The sequence below is a fragment of the Ornithorhynchus anatinus genome, chromosome 4, assembly GCF_004115215.2.
Source record: "Ornithorhynchus anatinus isolate Pmale09 chromosome 4, mOrnAna1.pri.v4, whole genome shotgun sequence".
Classification (NCBI taxonomy): Eukaryota; Metazoa; Chordata; class Mammalia; order Monotremata; family Ornithorhynchidae; genus Ornithorhynchus; species Ornithorhynchus anatinus.
Genome location: NC_041731.1, coordinates 24,135,306 through 24,156,920, shown reverse-complemented (window position 1 = coordinate 24,156,920; position 21,615 = coordinate 24,135,306). Strand labels below are relative to the sequence as shown.

General features: G+C 46.0%; 1 protein-coding gene across 1 annotated transcript in view; it reads right to left on the bottom strand.

The window, feature by feature from the left end:
* Nucleotides 1–21,615, bottom strand: part of CDK13 (cyclin dependent kinase 13) — an 87,191-nt gene that overhangs the window by 21,986 nt on the left and 43,590 nt on the right. Inside the window, exons 6-9 of the mRNA XM_039911966.1 lie at nt 21,269–21,439; nt 20,380–20,451; nt 8,443–8,632; nt 4,506–4,562 (exon numbers count right to left, since the gene is read on the bottom strand). Of these exons, the coding sequence (XP_039767900.1) occupies nt 4,506–4,562; nt 8,443–8,632; nt 20,380–20,451; nt 21,269–21,439 (490 nt within the window). The remainder of the gene's footprint in view (nt 1–4,505; nt 4,563–8,442; nt 8,633–20,379; nt 20,452–21,268; nt 21,440–21,615) is intronic.

Sequence of the window (21,615 nt, the reverse complement as noted above, 5' to 3'; positions counted from 1 at the left end):
CCCGCTCTGCCACTTGTCGGCTGTGTGACTGTGGGCAAGTCACTTAACTTCTCTGTGCCTCAGTTCCCTCATCTGTAAAATGGGGATTAAGACTGTGAGCCCCACGTGGGACAACCTGATTCCCCTATGTCTACCCCAGCGCTTAGAACAGTGCTCGGCACATAGTAAGCGCTTAACAAATACCAACATTATTATTATTATTACCTGGCACATAGTAAGCACCTAAATACCACATTTGTTATCATTCCTAAATATAGAACATAAGCAACCTTCTACCTGGACAGTAAAATCTAACCAAATACGGGATTCTTGTCTGGTTTGCTTTGACACAGCTCACTTTACAGAACACCGGCACACCCCAAGTTCCACCCTTCCCTTGGGGATAGGGCCAGAATCTCTCCAAGAAGCAGCGTGGCTTAGTGGAAAGAGCACAGACCTGGGAGTCAGAGGACCTGGGTTCCAATCCTGGTACCGCTACCTACCTGCTGTGTGTGACTTTGGGCAAGTCGCTTCAGTTTTCTAGGCCTCACTTAACTCATCTGTAAAATGGGGATTCAATACTCGTCCTCCCTCTCACTTCGACCGTGAGCCTCTTGAGGGACAGACACTGTTCGACCCAACGATCTTCTATCTACCCCGTCACTTAGTACAGTGCTTAGCACAGAGTAAACCATCAAATACCGCGATTATCGCCATTAATGGTAGTTGTATTATCGACACCATACTCCAGGGTACACCCACCCCAATCAATGCAACCCCGGGCTCTAATCACCCTACAGACACAACCTATAGAATTTAATGTTGGACCCCAGGCAAAAGCCCAGTCAGTCTGATGAGAAGTAAAGAAATCCCTCCGCCTGGATGGAGAAACCTCAGCTGGCAATTTGTGTCTGACTTAAAGGGAGAAAGAGATGGCTGACCCATAAGCAGGCAATATGACAAATTGTTGTCTTGGGGAGGCAATTCTACTGAGGCAATGAATGATGAGGGTGTTGGTGAATTGATTTCATCTCATTCAGAACAATCATGGTCCAAAGAGATCCCTGCTCAGCTTCGATTACCCTGTTGCACCATTGCAAAATGTCAAAACGGGTGAAGTAGTGGTTGAGGTCCCTTCACTACCAGCTAAGATTTAAGGATCTAAGAAGTCTTGCATAAATTTTCAAGGTAGCAGATGCAACTGTGCAGGTGTTTGGAAAGAGTTCACCAATGAAAAAGTATTTTACGAAGAAGGCTGCTGGACACAAGTCGGAAAAATTCTGTACTCGATCATATCATCTCTCGGCATTTTTGTGACTAACAGAGCTGAAACAATAGTTTTATGTTTAGCATTACAGGATAGAGCCTGTAAAGGTAATTTCATATTTTTCTAGGTATTTGGAAACAGATCTCTGCTTTTGACTTGTAAGTTCTCCGGAAAGCGTAACACATTTACTGACTGTTACATCGTACTCTCCCAAGGGCTAAGTACAGTGCTTGGCACACAGGATGAGCTCAACAAATAGAAAGCATTCACGATACAACTGCACTGCCAAGAACATAACCTTGCTCTATCTTGAGCTAGGCTTGCATCTTTTTGCAGTCTGCAACACCGTGGTTTTTCTTTCTTGTGGTTGAAAAGGGCCAAATGCTATTTTTCCACAGAATGGCCCCTTTGCAAAACTAGCTCCACTACCCATTAGATCTAATCATCACTGAATTCTGCTTAAGGTCATTTTCCTTTCACATTAGTTTGGCAAAACTAGTTTCCCCACAATACAGTAGTTCCACAGAACATGACTAACTAGGGAAGGACCGAACCCCTCCTCTTTTTGGTTTGTTTTATGGAATTTGTGAAGCGCTTACTTTGCGTCAGGCACTGTACTAAACGCTGAGGTAAATATAAGCTAATCAGGTTAGACACAGCCCATGTCCCACATGGGGCTCACAGTCTCAATCCCCATTTTCCAGATATTAACAATTATGGTATTTGTTAAGCACTTACTGTGTTGTACCAAGCACTATTCTAAGCACTGGGGTAGATACAAGGTAAACAGGCTGTCCCACGTAGGGCTCACAGTCTTAATCCCCATTTTACAGATGAGTTAACTGAGGCAAAGAGAAGTGAAGTGGCTTGCCCAAGATCATGTAGCACACAAGTGGCAGAGCCAGGATTAGAACCCATGTCCTCTGACTCCCAAGCCTGTGCTCTTCCCATTAAGCCACGCCGCTTCTCTATGAGATTCATGAGGCAGAGAAATGACTTGCCCGAGCTCACATAGCTGACAAGTGGCGGAATTGAGATTAGAACTCAGGTCCTTCTGATATTCCCAGGGCTGTGCTCTATCCACTAGGCCACGCTGCTTCTCTGCTACTGCCATTCTTACTTGATCAATTTTGGCCGGCTATAGCAGTTTTCAGGAACATAATTCCTGCAATCAACTAGATTTGGATTGTACTCTTTCCACTTTATTTTCACAAGTAGATAATCTACCTCCCAGAGGCTGCCTGTCATATCAGAAAGAACCAAGTTGGCTCATGGCTTTTACCAGGAGAAAATGAAAGAATGGGTATGCAAAGCTTTCCCCAGATCCATCCTTCCAACTTTCCCTATCTGAAGAGAGGGATGCCCACATCCCCCGTCCCCCTCCCTGCCATCTCCTACTGCTACCTGGAGTTGGGACCAGCTTGTTTGGCCGGAAGCCCCTGACCTGCCATGTCTACATTCCAGGGTGACTAATATGCTGCTTTACATACAGAACGTGCCTAATGAATACCATAAATGAAAGTGAACTCATTGGGTGGCACCAACCTGAATCCCTGCATTCCAGGGTGCTTGGGGTGGGGAATGTGGGGGGGAACTGAGGAAACAAGACCACTCCCTCCTGTCTGGGAACACCCCACAACCACGTTACGGGCAGGGTATTCGTCTAATTCTGTTGTATTGCACTCTCCTCAGCGCTTGGTACAGTGCTCTGATCTGCACATAGTAAGCACTCAATACATACTATTGATTGACTGATTGATACACGAAAGAAGAGGAGAGGTGGATGGGTGAAGTGACTACAGGAAAACCCAGAACTCCCAGATGATCAACTCTCTTCCCCTCAATACTCCAGCTCTAATCATTCCTTGCAACATGATAAAATTTAACATTCCTGTTAGGGAAGGAGGTGGGGCATTACTATGCAGGGAGAAAAGTCAAAATAAAAAAAAGAGCAGCCTGGCCTAGTGGATAAAACACAGGCCTAGGAATCCGAGGACCTGGGTTCTAATCCCTGTCCTGCCACTTGCTTGCTGGGTGATCTTGGGCAAATCATTTAACTTCCTCCACTGTAAAATGAGGATTCAATACTTAGACTCTGAGTCCCACATGGGTCAAGGACTGTGTCTGACCTGATTACTTTATATCCACCTCAGTGCTTAGAATACTGCTTGACACAAAGTGCTTAACAAACGCTATTTAAAAAAAACCCATCCAAAACATCCCAAAGTTACTGAATCAGGAAAAGGGTATAATGCAGACCTTTGTTAGGAAAAACCCAAGAGAATCTGAAAACACAAACCATTTCCCAAACAACCACTGCAGTTCTTCCTTACCAATTATGCTCTTAAGTAATCACTCACCTACATAGCTACTTTCTGCTTAACCATCTGTAAATTATTTTTGGGTTTCCTCCACAAGATGGTAAATTCCCTGAGGGCACCCATTTTGTCTAACAGCTCTACTCTACCCTCCCAAGTGCTTAGTAAAGTGCCCTGCATACAGGTATGCACACAATATATTTATTAAGTGCTTACTATGTGCCAGGCACAATAAGGAGCAGGGTAAGTCGCTTCACTTCTCTGTGACTCAGTTACCTCACCTGTAAAATGGGAATTATGTACTCGTTCTCCCTCCCCTCTAGACTGTGAGCCTCGTGTGGGACAGGGACTGTGTCATACCTGATTTCATTATTATTATTATTCATTTATTCATTATTATTGCCTTATTATGGAGTTTTGTAAATACCTGGTTGGGAGAGTGTGGAGAGTCCTCATTTTATGCATCAACAACCAAGAACTAAACATTGAGCTATTTTAATGAAATCTTAAGCTTACGAATCTAAACACTCAAATTGAAAGAGATCAAAATTCATATTAAAATTCTGGATTACACACACATGTTGCAGAAGTTATTACTATTGTAATAGCATGAGTGTTTCCCAGATTCTTAAATATTCACATTCATGTATTTTAAATACCTCCTCCAAGGCATGCTTACAAGTTGAATGACCTCAATTACTGCTTTTGCAGCTTTTGAAAGCTTGTATGTAGAGGTGCACTAATAAAACTGTTCAATTTTGAGGTCTGTAGTGTTCAAGAAGTACAGGCATTCTAAATAGTCATTTCACAGTGCACAGCTATCTTTATTACTTTGAGGAAATCATAAGTAAGCTGAACTCACCGCAACTTAAAATGTTTTCCCTAACTGCCCCCCATATTAGAAAAAGTTGATAATCGACATTTATTCGAAGCAGTCTTACCTTTCCTCGGAGCTGTATAGTCGAGCAAGTCCAAAATCTGCAAGCTTTATCTGCCCTCTAGTGGAAAGAATAAGAAAGGGATAAGCAAACCTTGCTACAAGTGTTTTAAAGAACTAGACAATGTAGAAAACACTCAGTGCCAAAAGAAAAAAAATGCTTTTTCTTGTGACTAGCAGTGATGCACAAACAACTCATTAAAAATCAATCCCCTGAAATGTTAACCAGGCTATTCATGAACTACCAATTATTTCTCCTCTTCTACTAACTACAAAAGGAACCAGATATCATTAAGAAATTCTTTGAGTCTCTTTACCCACACATTCCTTCAAGGAACATAAAAAATGCCAACTGCAGAATGGATAGTAATAAATGTTAGCCAACACCAACAACGATCGTACAAGCCTTCAAAAGCTGATAGCAATCAAAGTCATCTATCCACAACTGGGTAGTTCTGCAGACAACTCTGTGCATCTAGTTAAGAGTTTTTACAAACTCTGTTTGAGGACAATCTTGAGCTATCCTTTCGGTCCCCAGAAGATGACTCTGATGCGTGCACCCACTGCACTGTGCCCACACAAAGACTGGCCTTTGTTGTGCTGTCTCTTTGTTCAGTTTGCCAATCCTGCACCGATGGATGACTTTCTTCCAAGAAAACAAAGGGCCCAGCTCTAACGCTACACCCCAGGTTTATCTCCTCAATTTGCAATGACTAGTGACCCCGAGACACTTTTTTAAACAAGGGAGGGAAGACGACAGATGGGAGGAAAACAGTTATGCATCTGTGTAATCTTGCATGTGATCAAAATGTATACAGAAGGTGTTTTACCCTTCCTCAATACAACTGCATTCTTGAACCCTGCATTAAGGAAAACTTCAGCTGCAGTAAGTGTGGCTTGCCTGTAGACCCTACGCGCCCGTCTAGACCACACGTTTCTTCAGGGTAATCCTTGGGTCTACCAACTCTACTGTACAGAGGGTGTGGGTTCTAATCCCGGCTCTGCCACTTATCAGCTGCGTGACTTTGGGCAAGCCACTTAACTTCTCTATGCCTCAGTTACCCCCTCTGTAAAATGGGGATTAAGACTAGGAGCCCCACACGGGACAATCTGATGACCTTGTATCTATCCTGGCGCTTAGAACAGTGTATGGCACATAGTAATTGCTTAACAAATACCATTATTATTATTGCTCTCCCAAGTACTTAGTACAATGCTCTGCACACAGTACATGCTCAATAAACACGATTGACTGACATCAACTCCACTGTATTGGTCTCTCCCAAGTGCTTATAAAAATGCTCTGCACACAATAAGTGCTCACTAAATACCACTGATTGTCACCACTTGCAAGCACAAAGACTTTTTTTTGGTGACACAGCACTCCAGTTTTACCAGCCCCCTGTTATCGGAAGAGCCGTCCCCTAACCATGTCCTCTCCAAATTGTTCAGTGAAAACACATGTAGTGGCAGAATGGAGTGGACTTTGAGCTGGGGGCCCCAATCAATCATTGGTCTTTACTGAACACTTACTGGATGCAAAGTACTGTACGAGCGCTCGGGAGAATACAACAGAACAGAGTTGAAAGACACGATCCCTGCCCACAACGAGCTTCCAGTCTAGAGGTTCCAATGCCTGCTCCACTGGGGACAAGTTGTTTGCCCGCCTCACTTCAGCCTTGGAGAGGATTGGGAAAGAGTCCGGTGTTGGGGTACCGAGACCACCCCAGCAGCTGTACGAGCCCCACTGGGATAGTCTGCCCAAGGGTTGTGCCGCTTCTGAGCCCAGAGGCATCATCCTCTGCCTCAGTGGCTACTCGACCAGCAATGATCCCTCTAGACTGTAAGCTCTTTGTGGGCAGGGAATGTCTGTTATATTGTACTCTCCTGAGCGCTTACAGCGCTCTGCAAATAGTAAGTGCTCAATAAATACAACTGACTGATCTTGGTTCAGTAGCTTGGCTGGTGGTGGCAGTTGTGGCACAGCTGGCAGAGAGGGTGGGGCAACAGAAGAGTAGGCATCCTCTTCCCTGGCTCTCCCTCTCCTACTCTTTTCTTCCCTCACCCCCGAGACTTCCAATGAAAACATCACAGTCCTATTTCCGCTAGCCAGTGGAGTCATCGATGCATAGCCAAATCCACGGGGTGTCTGCCCGGAATCCATTTGAGACATTTGATTAGTTTACTTGGTTTTTAGCTATCTAAATAAGATACGAAGAATTTAGCTGGTGGAAACCTAATAGGAATGGCCTCAGCATTTGAGAAGAGTTTTCTAGTTCTTATTATTCCATCACGGCAAGCAATATACAGACTTGATAAGACAGGAATCAGGAAGTGTTCTCCTACCATCACCTTGACCGAAATGAAGCCAACACACATTTTTCAGTGACCGCCCAATCCTCACTGAAGACTTCTAGGGACCCTCTTCTAAATATGCTGCAAATTCAATCGCAGTCGGACCGCGCCCGATCGCTTCTGCAATCTACCTTAACCGTGCCAAGTTAGCTGCCACTGTGCTCCCTTGGAAGACGGGAGAAATATATACAGGCACGCATTTGAAACACCTGAGAAATGGTTCCACTAGATTAGTTTTTCCACTGTCTCCATTTTTGAGAGACCGTTCACTTACAGTCCTCACTTACCTATGTGTCCACTACACATACTTTCTCAATTCAAGGCTTTTACACCATCAGTACTACGCAAATATTTGGCAAATGAATTTTGGGGACCTCTCATTTCCCTGATTCATTACAGTACTCAAAAATCTCGGCCGAGTTTATGGTCTTAAAATGGCATCACTGCAGAACCTTATTCTGATCCCCGGTGGTCGTTCCCCTGGGGCGATCTCACCAGCTTTCTAAGATGGACTGGCAAGCTTGTTTAGCCCTCATCTCTGCCAAGACCTAAGAATTTCCCATGAGGTTCGAAGAGACGCAAGATGGCGGCTTCCTGACCTACTAGCTCTGAGAAGCCCATCTCCTTCTGTATCTCCTCTTCCCACAATAAATCTCTGCCTCCTTTTCCCTCCTGTGCTTAAGATGATAAGATGTCTCCTCTGATTCTGATGCCTGCCTTCAAGAAAAAATGTAAAATCTATTCAGTAAGAGTCTCAAGAGGAAGGGCTTGCATTTCCAGGATAAATTATTCCCTGAATTCTCTTCTCTGAGAGAAGAGAGGGGGAGGGTAAGAGCAGGTCCTCCCTGCCTCCCACCCCCTCGTGGCAGGTTGTGCGCTGGGGTGCTGTGACAGTGGAGAGGAAGGATGAGTGAGTGCCCTTCCTAGGTACACTGTTGGGCTGATGATGCAATACTACTGATTAATAAATACGGCTGAATGACACTAATGTCAGGGCAGAGCAGCTAGGCTGACAATGTATGCATGATTTCCAAGGCACTTCTGAGATTAGTTAGAAAAAACAGGGCCTGGGGCAGCCAACAAGCCTTATCTGTCCCGAGGAGTGGGTAACTCTAAAAGCATCTGCCCTACGCATACTGTTCAGGGGAGTGTCTCAGGGGCTGACTGACACTCCAGAGAGGCTCCCCACAAATTAGAGAAGGGGCCCAGAGGCAGCCTGGATAACCACAAGGCACCTGTGCTCAGTTGCCCAGGTCTGGGGTGCTCCTGCCCAGCATATCTTTGTTCTTTGGAGAGAGAAATGAATGAATTCACTACATCCCGGGAGCACCCCTCTCCCCTGCGACTCCTTTCATATATCTTCAGAAAGCAACCTAGACCACTTATTTGCACGAGCACTATCTTTTATCTACTGGAAAAAAATTCAGTTGCAGAGACTTTACCTCCAATGTTGAACAGAAAGAGTCTGAGAGACCGTGGTAATTCAGGAGTACAATCCAAGGGTCGGTGGGGGGGAGGCAGTGAGAATTTGAGCCAACTTTAAAGTTTCATTACACTAAATTTATACATCAAGTTAATGTTCGTACCTGTTGTTTAGTAGGATATTTGAACACTTAATATCTCTATGCAAAAAGTTCTTCTTGTGGCAGTAATCCAAGCCCTCCATCAGCTGTCTCATGAATGACTTTATATGGTTTTCATTAAAGTGAACCAAGCCCGATTCTAGCAATCCCATCAGGTCATGGTCCATATATTCAAACACCAGATAGAATGCACCTATGAAAGGAAGAGAGTGAACAATTATTTTGACATAAATTTACCTTGATCTAAACTTCAGTCCGCACGATTTCAATCTGGGTGGTTTTCACCTGACTTGCTGAACATAGCTTCTCAGACTGTGAACCCCTGACCTTGTATATGCTCTCCCGGTGCTCGGTACAGTGCTCTGCACCCAATAAGCGATTCATAAGTACTATTATTATAGCCACATTAAAAGGTCACCAAGTCGGAACTTGGCTTGACTACACCCATCTTCACAATGGTATGCCTGGTGACACCCAACTTCATTTGGTTAGTCTGACTTTTGGATTGAAGTCCAGGACCATTTTAGAGCAAATATTCTAAAAAAATGCCTAACAGGGTCTACTCTTCAAAGGGGTTTAAGGGTAAACCCAAATAACAGCATATCTGCCCAGTGCAGCCACGAGAGATCACTCCTCTTTATTCAGAGTATATTCTACATTCTGGTTCTTCACTTTTTTTCCCTCATTCCCTATGAATAAAGAGTTGCCCAAGTTATTGAAAATAACAGTTGGGAGGTGAGGAGAATGGGTTTCAGGTTTCTTCCTCCCCTCAGGCTTCAAGCACTTTCGAGGGGAGCCAAGTGGATTGCACTCAACAGCCTTTGGGATACCCAGTATTGCCTCGAAACCTATCACGAGGTTCCCCTTCCCACCAAGATACCACAAGCAGTAGAAGAGGCTGCCATATCAACTGCCTTAGATCACTAAATGGATACTGCCTAAAACCAGATGTTAGTGATAACTGCCCAATTTAGCCCCCAAAATAGAGTATGCTCAATTTTCACTATTGGACGTGACAGTGTAGTCAGCATCTGTTGATGGAAGGCAAACAAGCCCTACATAATGCTTCCACTAAAAGTGTTAATGAATGAGACAGTAATCTCCGAGGGAAATGAACACACCTGGGCAAGTAGCTTTGGAGAACTCTGACTTACCCTCTCACTCAACACATCCTAGGTCCTGCCTAAACTTGAGAGGACAATTCTGGCCTGCGCATCAATGAGAAAGAAATGAGAAGCAGCGGGGCCTAGTGGAAAGAGCATGGGCCTAGGAGTCAGAAGGACCTGGGTTCTAATTCCGCTCTGCCACATGCCTATTGTGTGAGCCTGGGCAAGTCACTTCACTTATCTGTGCCCAAGTTACCTCATCTATAAAATGGGATTTAAGAACGTGAGCCCTGCGTGAGACAGGGACTATGTCCAACTGATTAGCTTGGATCTACTGCGGCACTCCATACAGCGCCTGGCACATGGTAAGCACTTAAATACCATAAAAAAAGTTCTGTACACAGTAGAGCCACGCACCCTCCCTGATCCAAACATTACCAGACTCCAAGGGAGGGGTGGGTAGCTACTTTCACTTGGGCAAGCTTGGTATTTTGATGGGCTCTGGAAGAAATACATATTTTTTCCCAAAAACTAACATGAAATATCTACATAAAAGGTCATGCCCATTATAGGAAAATCATAATAGCTTTGCATGCCAGGAGGAATGAATTTGACTTAAAGAGGTAAAAGACATTCTTAAACCACTCTTTCTGCAGAACTGGATCTGAAGCTTTATAAATATATACGTTACTGCATATGTAATGTGTATCTGTATAAATTGGGGTCATCATTCATCATAAATGAGAAGCAGCATAATCTACTGGAAAGGGCACAGGCCTAGGAATCGGGGAGGCAGATCAGCTCCAACACATCTGCCACGTGACCCTGGGTAAGTCAGTTAACTTCTCTGTGCCTCAGTTGCCTACTCTGTAAAAAAGGGGATTAAGACTGAGCCACATAGGGGACAGAGTCTGTGTTCAATCCAGCACTTAGTACAATGCCTGTCACACTTTAAGTACTTAAATACCACTTGAAAAAAAAATCAATCTAATTTTTAAGGTTGTCACCAAGGGAGTACAGGAGCCCATGATGAATGGAATTTGGTGCCAACCCTTCACACTTCACTGAAGGTTGCTAAAGGCGTGGCGGTGACTACTCTATGGCCAAGAGCCATGGGTCTCAGAAAGTGTACTGGGCTCTGAACACTTTCACCACTGCTTCCAAGGAAAACACACAATATCACAGGGCAAAATGGGACCACCAAAAATGAGATGCCAGAGGACAGCCAGCTCCTCAGCACCGAGCAATGTGCTCACGCCCTTGTAGCTTCGCTGGGAAGGGTAAGTTAAGAGAAGAGACGACAGGCAGCAAGATCCCCAAAACTGCTATGGTTTGGTGAAGAGAGAAAGGGCATGCACCAGCAGGGAGGGCAGAGCAAATGGCTTTCACGGAAGGATGAAAAATGAGGACAAATGATGTGGCACAGCAGTGGCCTGTTAGCAATAAACTGCAAGCACATAAAAACATGTATAATAAACCTGTAGCCTTATTAAAAGCACATCTCCTCCGAGACCTTCCTCAATTCTGTCTTTATTTTCCTCTTCTCCCCCTCCCTCTGCTTTGTCCTTGCACCTGCATCTTTTATACACCTCTCCCTCATCACCACAGCACTTCTGACCATATCTCTAATTTTAGTTATTTCTGTTAATGTCTGTCTCTCCCTCTAGACTGTGAGCTCATTGTGGGCATGGCACATGAATACCAAGTTGGTTATAGAGAAGCAGCATGGCAGAGTGAACAGAGCATGAGCCTGGGAGTCGGAAGGTCATGGGTTCTAATCCCAGCTCCACCACTTGTCTGCAGTGTGACTTTGGGCAAGTCTCTGGGCCTCAGTTTCCTCATCTGTAAAATAGGGATCGAAATTGTGAGCCCCACGTGGAACAGGGACCGTGTCCAACCTGATTTGCTTGTATTCAACCTAGTGTTGAGTACAGTGCCTGGCATATTTTAAGTGCTTAACAAATACCATAATTATTATTATACTGAACCTCTCCCAAGCGCTTAGTAAAATGCTCTGCACAAGTAACTGCTCAATAAGTACCACTGACTGACAGGTGTGTGCACTCCCAAATGTGTAGTTGGGAAGACTGGACTTCCAAGAAGTAGATCTGAAAATAGCCACGAGGGGCGAGTGGCAAATGTGTTGTGGGGCAGACATTTTATAAGGGCACAGTACTCCTAGCCCCTACAACTCGCAGATGTCTTTGCACCTAATTCACGCGCATAAATATGGTCTCACCCTCAGATTTGGCAACTCTAAATACAAAGAACAGCCATCTCCCCCTCCTCCCGCTCAGTAGTCAAACGCTCAGCTGCACCTTCAGAGAAAGGTCAAGAGGGTCCTACACAGCAATATACATGTGTCCTTTTGTGAATGGACTTCCATGTGGCTCACTTTTACTACTAACCCTGCTGGTACACAGGGGGTTGAGGGCCCCAGTCATGGGAGGATAATAATAACAATAAGCTAAGCACTCTACTAAGCACTGGAGCAGACACAATGTAAACAGACTGGACACACTTTCCCACATGTGGCTGACGGCCCAAGGAGGCGGGAGAAAAGTTATCTTACCCCCACTTTTTTAGATGAGGAGACTGAGGCAACCCAACAGGTCACCCAACAGGCAAACGGCAGAGCCAAGATCAGAACCCAGGTCTCTTGGGTTCCCAGGCCTGTGCTGTTTCCACTGGGTCACACTGATTTCCCAAATCCAACAAAAAGTTCCATCACATGTCTGTAATGCCTTCGATATATGAGGTAGCAATGGAGGAAAGATGAGTTCCTGAGGAATGACTGGGGTTTTGTAGTTGGGAAATATTGTCCTTGACTAGCAGTAAATCTCAGCCTGTGTTACTTCAACTTTTTTATTCCCCCTATAACTGGCTCAGGATTTCAGGACACCTGACAGATGACCCCCAAACTTGCTTCACTCACCTTTCCAACACCTATCTCACTATATAAATTTGGCACCACTATTTCTTTCCTTCCCACTTTGTTTTACAAATGAGAACCCGTGAGGTAACACTCCCTTCTTCACCTTCGACTTGCCACTTAGTGCTGGACTGCCATATGATTTTGCCATGTAAACCTGCCTTGCTCGTTTTTGTATAATGTTGTTAATAATAGGGAACAGGAATACCTTGAATTGCCATGAGACCTTTCTTCTGGGGAGCTCGGACACTTCTCCTCTTACTTTGTTTACTGCCACAACATCGCTCTGAGGCAGGTAATATTGAAAGACAGAGGTTAAGTGATTTGCCAAATCCAATGCTCATCATACTAGACTATTTTGGCTTCTAATAACAAATGCTGATCACCAGCACTTGGCAAAGAGAGCAGATTAAATAAGGAAAACGATAAAAGTTTTAAATCACAAGTTCAGGTGAAAAATTCACTTGAACCAGAAACCAACCCGTGACTACGAAGGCCGAGAAATGGGTGAGCCATGGGCAGATCCGGGCTCACCTTAGACACTATTATCATGGAACAGGAGGAAGGGGCAAATGAAACACCCCCAAACTCACACGGGAGACTATCCACTCTTGTACACATGCAGGGTTTTTCCAAAGCAAGGTCAAGAAGCCGCTGTGGCCTAGTGGCCAGAGAGTGGGAAGGACTTGGTTTCTAATCCCGGCTCTGCCACTCATCTGCTGTGACCTTGGGCAAGTCACTTTACTTCTCTGGGCCTCAGTTACCTCATCTGTTAAATGGGGATTAAGGCTGTCAGTCCCATGTGGGACAGGGGCAGTGTCCAACCTGATGGTCTTGTATCTGCCCCAGCGCTTAGAACAGTGCCTGGCATATAGTAAGTACTTAATAAATATCATTTGAAAAAAGGAATCCCTAGGGATTTACCAAGGCTCAGGCACTGGTTCAGAAAAACAGCGTCCTCCAGGAAAGGGGGGCAAAGACCCCCTTCAAGAACAAAGGCTCTGAGGAGCTGTATTCAGGAATAATCCTTTGCATACCTCAGCACCATTTGTACCATTCAAATAATCATATTATTGGGCTGCATTTACAGAACGTCAATTACTTATTTTTAGCTTAGACTTAACGTGTGGGCAGTAGCCCCTTGGAATTCTCAGGGCACAGATGGATGAAAACCCCCAAAATGAGTTGAAACCAGCAATACCACTGGCGGACAATGGCAGTGGCATTTAAAGCACTGGAAGGTTGATCCCGCAAATTGTGGCCACGTGAGCTTTTGACGGGGTGGGGAGTGGCTGACCAATCGCTGAGGAGGTGGGCCCGGCGACCAGCAGACCTGAGGGAAGACATGAGGGGCTGTGGGCGGGACCAGGGCCTGCCACGGACACCACTGAGAGTGCAAGTAGTCAATCAAGTACCACAATAATAATCAATATATCAACCAATCAATGGCATTTAATGAGTGAGTGTGCAGAGCAACACTTGGGGGAGTACTTGGGGAGATTTGGTAGACACAATCCCTGCCCTCGAAGAGCTTACATTCCAGGGGACTACGAATCCACTGGAAAAATAGGCAAAACCTAGAAGCATGGCCTAGTTGACAGAGTATGGTCTTGGGAGTCAGAGGACCTGGGTTCTAATCCTGTCTCTGCCATTTGTCTGCTGTGTGACTTGGGGCAAGTCACTTCATTTCTCTGTGCCTGAGTTTCCTCAGCTGTAAAATGAGGATTCAATACCTGCTCTCTTTCCCACTTAGACTGTGAGCCCCACTGCGGGACAGGGACTGTTTCCAACTTGATTAACTTGTATCTATCCCAGAACTTAGAATAGTGCTTGACAACAGTAAGTCCTTAGCGAATTTCATGATAAACTGTAACCAAAAAAAAAAAATTGGTGATTGCCAAAGGACTGTTTTCCTTTTTGTCTAGCACAGTTTTCTCCTTTACACCATCAGTGCGGTCAGTTCTTCACTATGGGAGATGAGTTGTTGAAGAAAACAACTCATGCTACTGTAGTCAGTTCTTGACTATGCCACGTGCATGAACTTAACCGTTCTTTCCGATACTGCAGCGTGTCGTAATCTAGACAGATATGCACTGCGGGAAGAACGTTCCCTATTCCCAGTGTTCTGTCCAAAACTCATTCTAGTAGAACTGACGTACCTAAGATGGGAACCAGGCCTGATGACAATGGCATTTGTGGAGCGCTTACTATGTGCTGAGAACTGTACTAAGCCCTGGGGTAGACACAAGACAATCAGCTGAGATACAGTCCCTGTCCCACAGGGGCTCAAAGTCTCAGTAAGCTCATTATAGGCAGGGAACGTGTTGGATAATTCTGGTGTATGGTTCTCTCTCCCGGGTGCATAGTACAGTGTTCTGCACATACTAAGTGCTAAATAAATATCACTGGTCAAGGGGGAGGGAGAACAGGGAGTGAATCCCCATTTTACAGATGAGGAAACAGAGGCATATAGAAGTGAGGTGACTTGCCCAAGGTCAAACACAGGCCAGTGGTAGAGCGAGGATTAGAACCTGACTGGATTACTGCATCAGCCCCCTCTCTGATCTCCCATCCTCCTGTCTCTCCCCGCTTCAGTCTATACTTCACTCCGCTGCCTGGATTATCTTTCTACAGAAATGCTCTGGGTATGTCACTCCCCTCCTCAAACATCTCCAGTGGTTGCCTAACAACCTTCGCATGAAGCAAAAACTCCTCACTCTTGGCTTCAAAGCTCTCCATCACCTGGCCCTGTCATCCCTTACCTCCCTTCTCTCCTTCTACAGCTCAGCCCACACACTCCACTCCTCTGCTGCCGCTCATCTCCTCACTGGGCCTCGTTCTCGCCTGTCCTGTTGTTGACCCTTGGCCCACGTCCTACCGCTGACCTGGAATGCCCTCCCTCCTCACATCTGCCAAACTAACTCTCTTCCCCTCTTCAGAGACCTCCTGAGAGCTCACCTCCACCAAGGGTCCTTCCCAGACTGAGCCTTCCCTTTCCCTCTGCCCCATCTTCCCTCCCCAATACCCCTACTTCTTCCCTCTGCTCTAACCCCTTCCCCTTGCCACAGCACTTGTGGATATTTGTATATATTTATTACTCTATTAATGATTTGTTTATATCTATAATTCTATTTATCTACTTTGATGGTATTGATGCCTGTCCACTTGTTTTGTTTTGCTGTCTGTCTCCCCCTTTTAGACCTTGAGCCTGCTGTTGGGCAGGGATTGTCTCTATCTGTTGACGAACTGTACATTCCAAGTGCTTAGTACAGTGCTCTGCACACAGTAAGCGCTAAATAAATGATTGAATGGATGAATAAATGAACCCATGTCTTGACTCCCAGTCCCCTGCTCCTTCCACTAGACCATGCTGCCTTTCTGATCTGTTTAATACAGTCCAAATTAGCCTCACATGTACTAACAGGCTTAATAGGTGCTGGTAATAAGGAAATTTGGGTTCAGAAATTTAAAAGGGTGGGCAAAATCCAGACTACTGTCAACTGAGTCCTGACAGAAGAGAACTGAGACAAATGCCAGAGCCCACTATTACAGAGATTGGCACTCTCTGGCCAATTTACTATTCAATTTACTAATCAGCCCATAACCTTTCCAGCATTGTTCCTACGATGAGATCCTTGGAGGACAGAGAGTCAACTTCCTAACTCGGGGAGTTTCAGAGAGCCAATGATTTTTAGGCCTCATCCCCCAAATTTCCTGTTCAATGGGTGAGGGACAGGTGGGCATCATCCTCGATTCACCTCTCATTCAACCTGCACATTCAGTCTGTCACCAAATTCTGTCAGTTCTACCTTCGTGACATCTCTAGAATCCACCTCTTCCTCACCATAAATTACTACCATGCTGATCCAAGCATTCATCATTTCCTACCTCGACTACTGCTTCAACATCCTCACCGACCTCCCTGCATCTTCTCTCTCCCCTTTCCTGCCCATACTTCACTCCACTGCACGGATCATTCAGTCCATATCTTCTCCACTCCTCAAAAGGCCTCTTGGAGGAGGTATGCTTTTAATGAGATTTTGATGGTGGGGAGAGTGATTGTTGGTCAGGTATTAAGAGGGAGGGTGTTCCAGGCCAAAGGTAATATGTGGGTGAGAGGTCGATGGCGAGAGATGTGTTTTGAGGTACAGTGAGTAGGTTGGCCTTTGAGGCGCAAAGTGTGCAGGCTGGGTTGTAGTAGAAGAGCAGCATGGTGAGGTAGGAGGGGCAAGGTGATTGAATGGTTTAAAGCCAGTGGTGAGGAGATTATTGGATGTGGAAGTGAATGGGCGACCACTGGTGGTTCTTGAGGAGTGGGGAAACATGGCCTGAATGCTTCTGTAGAAAAATGACCTGGGCAGCAAAGAGAGGTATGGACTAGAGTGGAGAGCGACAGGAGGTAGGGAGGTTAGTGAGGAGGCTGATAGAGTAATCAAGGTGAGATGGGATAAAGGCTTGGATTAATGTGATAGCGGTTTGGATGCAGAGGAAAGGGGGGAATGTTAGTGATGTTGTGAAGGGTTAATGCACAGGATTTGGTGAGAGACTGAATATGGGGGGGTGTTGAATGAGAGATGAGTTGAAGATAACGCCAAGGTTATGGGCTTGTGTGACAGAGAGGATGGTGCACTGTCTGCATGGATGGTTAACTCAGGGGGAGGATAGGGTTTCAGTGGAAAGATAAGTTTTGTTTTGGACTTTTTTTTTTAAATGGTACTTGTTACGCGCTATGTGCCAGGAACTCTTTCAAGCACTGGGGTATATACAAAGTAATCAGTTTAGACACAGTCCATATCCCACATGGGGCTTACAGTCTTAATCCCCATTTTACAGATGAGATAACTGAGGCACAGAAAAGTTATGGAACTTGTCCAAGGTCATAAAGCAGACCAGTGGTGAAGCCGAGATTAGGACTCAGGTCATTCTGGCTCCCAGGCCCGTGCTCAATCCATTAGGCCACCCCTCTTCTCATGTTAAGTTTGAGGTGTCAGGAGGACATCCAAGTAGAGTTGTCCTGAAGCCAAGAGGAAATGTGAGACTTCAGAGAAGAAGAGAGATGAGGGCTGGAGATGTAGATATGGGAATCATCCACATAGAGATGGTCGTTGAAGCCAAAAGAGCCAATGAGTCCCCCAAGAGAGTAGGTGTAGAAAGAGAATAAAAGGGGACCCAGAACTGTGCCTTGAGAGACCCCACAGTTTGGGGTTGGGAGGCAGAGGAGGAGCCCATGAAAGAGACTGAGAATGAGCGGCCAGAAGAAAAGGAGAACCAGGAGAGTATAATGTCAGTGAAGCCTAAGTAGGATGCTTCCAGAAGGGCCTGGTCGATAGTGTCGAAAGCAGCTGAGGGCTGAGGAGGATTTGGATGGAGTAGATCTAATACGCTGCAGATCCCGTAATGTGGGGGGCTCCTGAAGCCCAGAGGAAATATGGGTGGTACAGGACCCAAGGCCCTCACACTGGCCCTGTTCCACTCAGGGAGAAAGTTACCATCCCTTAGGGGAGGGGAACCCAGCACTCACCCTAGAGGCTCTGGTGGGCTTCGTAACCATTAAGCCAAGGGGAAGACTGGGGGGCTGGGGGACTGTGGGCAGGAGGTCAGACCCCTGCCAGGCAGTCCCAAGAAGCCCTCCCTAAGTCCCCACACTGGAGCAGGGCAACCAAAACCTGATCCTGTGCAGAGGGCAGGGAAGGCCAGGGTCCACTCCAAGCTGGGCAAAACAGAACTCATCTGCCTTCTCCCTGTAGCCCTTATTGGGGACAGGGAGAGGTTCCTGTCCTCTGCTTGGGAGGCTGAGTGGCGAGCAAGGCTCATGACACTGCTGCCCAGCTGTGGGGCACTGACCTCTTGCACCCCTGGGATGAGAGGAGAGGGGAAATCAATCGATGGTATTTACTGAGTCCCTAATATGCACAGAGCACTGTACTAAGAGCTTGGGAGAGTACAATACAACAGAATTAGCAGACACTTTCCCTGCCCGTAATGGGCTTACAGTCTAGAGTAGGAGAAGGAGAGAAGGGGGAAGTTGGTGCCCACCAAGCAGTGTGGCAAGACTGGGAGCCAGAAGGACCTGGGTTCTAGTCCTAGCTTCGCCACTTGTCTGCTGCATGACTTTGGGCAAGTCATTTCACTTCTGAGACTCAGTTACCTCATCTGTAAAATGGGGATTAAGACTGTGAGCCCTGTGTGGGACAGGGACTATGTCCAGCCTGATTAGTTTCTATCTGTCCCAGCGCTTACACCAGTGCCTGGTACATATTAAGCACTTAAATATTTTTTAAAAAAAAAGGCAAGGGGGAAAAAACCCCAAAACCCACCACAGGACACGTAAGGGGCTCCATAGTACCAAAAGGTCCTGGATCCCTCAGGTCTTATTCAACACTTACCCCCGTCTTTCTGTCCTTCCTGATGGCCATATTCATCTGCTCACTTTCCAACGGCTCCTTTCCCACTGCTTTTTGCCCACCCATGTATCCCCGATCCTAACAAAAAGCCTTCCTTGACCCTATAGCTTCCTCTACTTGTCATCCCATCTCATTCCTACCGTTCCCTTTCAAACTTCTGAGTTGTTCTTATCTGCTGCCTCCACTTCCTCTCCTTGACCTCCTATAACCTGCCCGCTTCATCCCATGGAAACTGCCCTCTCTAAGGTCACCAATGATCTCCTTCTTGCCAAATCCAATGGCTCTCTCCTCTATCCCAATCCCCCTCGACTTCTCAGCTGCCTTCAACAGAGTAAACCAGCTCTTCCTCTTGGAAACACGACAACCTTGGCATCACCGATACTGTTCTCTTCTGGATGTCCGATGGTCTTCTTATCCCTCTGGCCGCTCCTCAGCCTCTTTCACCGTCCCTTTCTCTGTCTCCCACACCCTAGCTGTCGGGATTCCAAAAGGTTCAGTTCTGGGCCCCTTTCTATTCTCCATCTACACCCACTCCTTTGGGAACTCATTTATTCCCAAATCTTCAACTACCAACCTCTAAGCAGATGAGTTCCAAATCTCTCTCTCTAGTCCCAACCTCTCTCCTGCTCAGCAGTCCTGCATTTCCTTCTACCTTTAGGACACTTAGATGTCCCACTATCCACTTATTCCCAAAACAAAACTCATGTTCCCACCCAAACCCACTCTTCCTGCAACTTTCCCATCACTGTTGATAACACCACCATCCTGCCTGTCTCACCTGCCTTCCACCTTTCCAGTTTCTTTGACTCATCTCTCTCATTAACCTGTAGTTTTAGGAGACATCAATCCATCAGTGGTGTTTATTGAACACTTACTGGGGGCAGAGCACTGTACTAAGCACTTGAGAAAGTACGATTCAAGAGAGTTGGCAGGCGTGATTCCCTGCCCTCGAGGAGCCTACAACCTTACCTAGCTGACCTCCTCTCCGGTTAAAAACACTAGGTCATGCCCTTCACTCCGCCTAACTTAACTGCCTCCCCATGCTTTGCAATGAGCACTAGCTTCTGGGTAACTCATCCATCTCCCCTCCATTGTCAAACTAATAATGGTGCTACCTGTTAAGTGCTTACTATGTGTCGTGCACTGTACTAGTGTTAGTGTAGTGCTGGACACTGATCAGGTCCCATCTGAGCCTCATAGTCTAAGTAGAAGGGAGAACAGGGACTCAGAGGAAACAGACACAGAAGTGAAGTCACTTATTCAAGGACACACAGCAGGCAAATGGTGGAGCCAGGATTAGAACCCAAGTCCTGTAACTCCTGGGCTGGGCTCTTTCCACTAGGTCAATGTAGATAGCTCCCTGCCTTCATATCCCCATTAAAACTCTCATGCTAACATGGCACTTTCCCCAACTGCCCTGGAAACCTGGTTCCTTGAGGGCAAGAATTTTTCTCGGGCTAAAACAGAGCATTATAGCGAACAGATGCATAATAAATACCGATGAAGGTGCGGATGAGGTGATTCTCTTGGGCACCAGTTTTTTTCTTCTCTCCCTCTATCAAGCCTCTGGCTGAGGGAGGAAGATAGGCAACCAGTTAGAGGAATAGGGCAGCCTCAGGGAATTCTTAAAAATCCACATAAAGCAGCAATGGTCTGGGGAGGGATGGGGCTCAAACCAAGTTCTAATCCCAGCTCTGTCACCTAACTGCTGTGTGACCTTGGACAAGTCACTTAACTAATTTGTACCTCTGTTTCCTCAACTGTAAAATGGTGATTAACTCCTACTCCCTCTTAGACTCTGAGCCCCATAAAGGATGGGAATTGTGTCCAACCTGATTATCTTGTTGTATCTACCCTAGCGCTTAGTATGGAGCTTGGCGGATAGTAAGAGGGTTAAATGAATACCACTACTACTATTATCATTAAAAGAATCTAAAGGGCAGGGATTGTGTGGACTATTATAATCGTCCAAGCACTTAGCAGAGTGCTCTGCACACAGTAAATGTTCAATAAATATCACTGATTGATTGATTGGCCGTGGGTGGGTGAGGGCAGAGTGGAGAGGATTAAGAGCACAGAGTGAAATGATTAACAGGGGATAACGGGCAGCCAGAGGAGATAGCTATGGTGCTATCCCCCCGTCATCTGCCCCCTCTCCTTCCCCACACACTCTCCATTTCCTGCCATTTTTCTCCCCTTTCCCTGCCCAGTCCGCATATACTCACACCTTTGAGTAGCAGAGGTATGAAGTGCTGACAAAGAGCCCAACCTGTGACTTCTCTGGGCCAGGACAGGTATGAATGAAGAATCCAGGCCCAGAAGCTTCAAGCCCAATTTTGAAGAAGGATCAGCTACAGAGAATCAAGAAGCCAAGAAACTGCACCTACCTTTGTCCTTCTTGAAATCTAATGCATCTTCCTTGTCTGTTACTATTTCCTTCATGTTGATAATACTTTGGTGGGTGAGTTGTCTAAGGATTTTAATTTCCCGAATAGCTGTGATTGGGAAGCCTTCCTTTTCATTATCCAGACGCACCTTTTTCAAGGCCACCATTTCTCCTGTGAGAAAATTGAAGGGGGAAAAAAGAAAAGTTAAGGTTAGCACTGTCCAAGTCGTGCATTTCTATCAAGCTCCATATTGTTTACGGTTCCTCAGCCACTACAGTCCAGTGACTGTTGACAGTGGAGATATCAATTCCAAGGACCCCCACCCCTACCCTGGTAATGGGATCACA